The sequence below is a fragment of the Ailuropoda melanoleuca genome, unplaced genomic scaffold (genome assembly GCF_002007445.2).
Source record: "Ailuropoda melanoleuca isolate Jingjing unplaced genomic scaffold, ASM200744v2 unplaced-scaffold63243, whole genome shotgun sequence".
NCBI classification, from domain to species: domain Eukaryota; kingdom Metazoa; phylum Chordata; class Mammalia; order Carnivora; family Ursidae; genus Ailuropoda; species Ailuropoda melanoleuca.
The window spans coordinates 1-1,102 of record NW_023237441.1 but is presented as its reverse complement, the minus strand read 5'-3'; the positions used below and the strand labels follow the sequence as shown (position 1 = coordinate 1,102).

Here is a 1,102-nt window from a genome sequence, read left to right as displayed (position 1 = left end):
TACCCCATTGAGCACGGCATCATCACCAACTGGGACGACATGGAGAAGATCTGGCACCACACCTTCTACAATGAGCTCCGCGTGGCCCCTGAGGAGCACCCCACCCTGCTCACTGAGGCCCCACTGAACCCCAAGGCCAACCGTGAGAAGATGACGCAGATCATGTTTGAGACCTTCAACGTCCCCGCCATGTATGTGGCCATCCAGGCCGTGCTCTCTCTCTACGCCTCCGGCCGTACCACTGGTATTGTGCTGGACTCTGGGGATGGCGTCACCCACAATGTGCCCATCTATGAAGGCTATGCCCTGCCCCATGCCATCATGCGTCTGGACCTTGCCGGCCGCGACTTGACCGACTACCTGATGAAGATCCTCACCGAGCGTGGCTACTCCTTCGTCACCACAGCCGAGCGTGAGATTGTGCGTGACATCAAGGAGAAGCTGTGCTACGTGGCCCTGGACTTTGAGAACGAGATGGCGACCGCTGCCTCCTCCTCCTCCCTGGAAAAGAGCTACGAGCTGCCTGATGGCCAGGTCATCACCATCGGCAACGAGCGCTTCCGCTGCCCCGAGACCCTCTTCCAGCCTTCCTTCATCGGTATGGAGTCCGCCGGCATCCATGAGACCACCTACAACAGCATCATGAAATGTGACATCGACATCAGGAAGGACCTCTATGCCAACAACGTCATGTCCGGCGGCACCACCATGTACCCCGGTATTGCTGACCGCATGCAGAAGGAGATCACCGCCCTGGCCCCCAGCACCATGAAGATCAAGATCATTGCCCCCCCTGAGCGCAAGTACTCCGTCTGGATCGGCGGCTCCATCCTGGCCTCCCTGTCCACCTTCCAGCAGATGTGGATCACCAAGCAGGAGTATGACGAGGCGGGCCCCTCCATCGTCCATCGCAAGTGCTTCTAAAGAGGCCGCGGCCCCCGGGAAGGCTCTCCCTCAGAAAGGCGATGCTCTCGGTTGCCTGCTGTCGAACAAGGCAACGGCCCCGAAAACCATTCTCTTTTGTAACAAATTCTGTAACTTGCTGCAACCTCTAAATTGACTCAAAGTGTATGTAAAAGTGTACATAAAATGTTAAATTATT

At 56.9% G+C, this 1,102-nt stretch overlaps 1 protein-coding gene across 1 annotated transcript; it reads left to right on the top strand.

Annotated features, from left to right (window-relative positions):
- Positions 1–6: 6 nt before the first annotated feature.
- Positions 7–924, top strand: LOC117800084 (actin, alpha skeletal muscle-like; the record flags this gene model as incomplete). Its single annotated transcript, XM_034652615.1, has 1 exon — positions 7–924. A coding segment is annotated over one exon (918 nt), but the record flags the coding sequence as incomplete, so codon positions are not given.
- Positions 925–1,102: the final 178 nt, after the last annotated feature.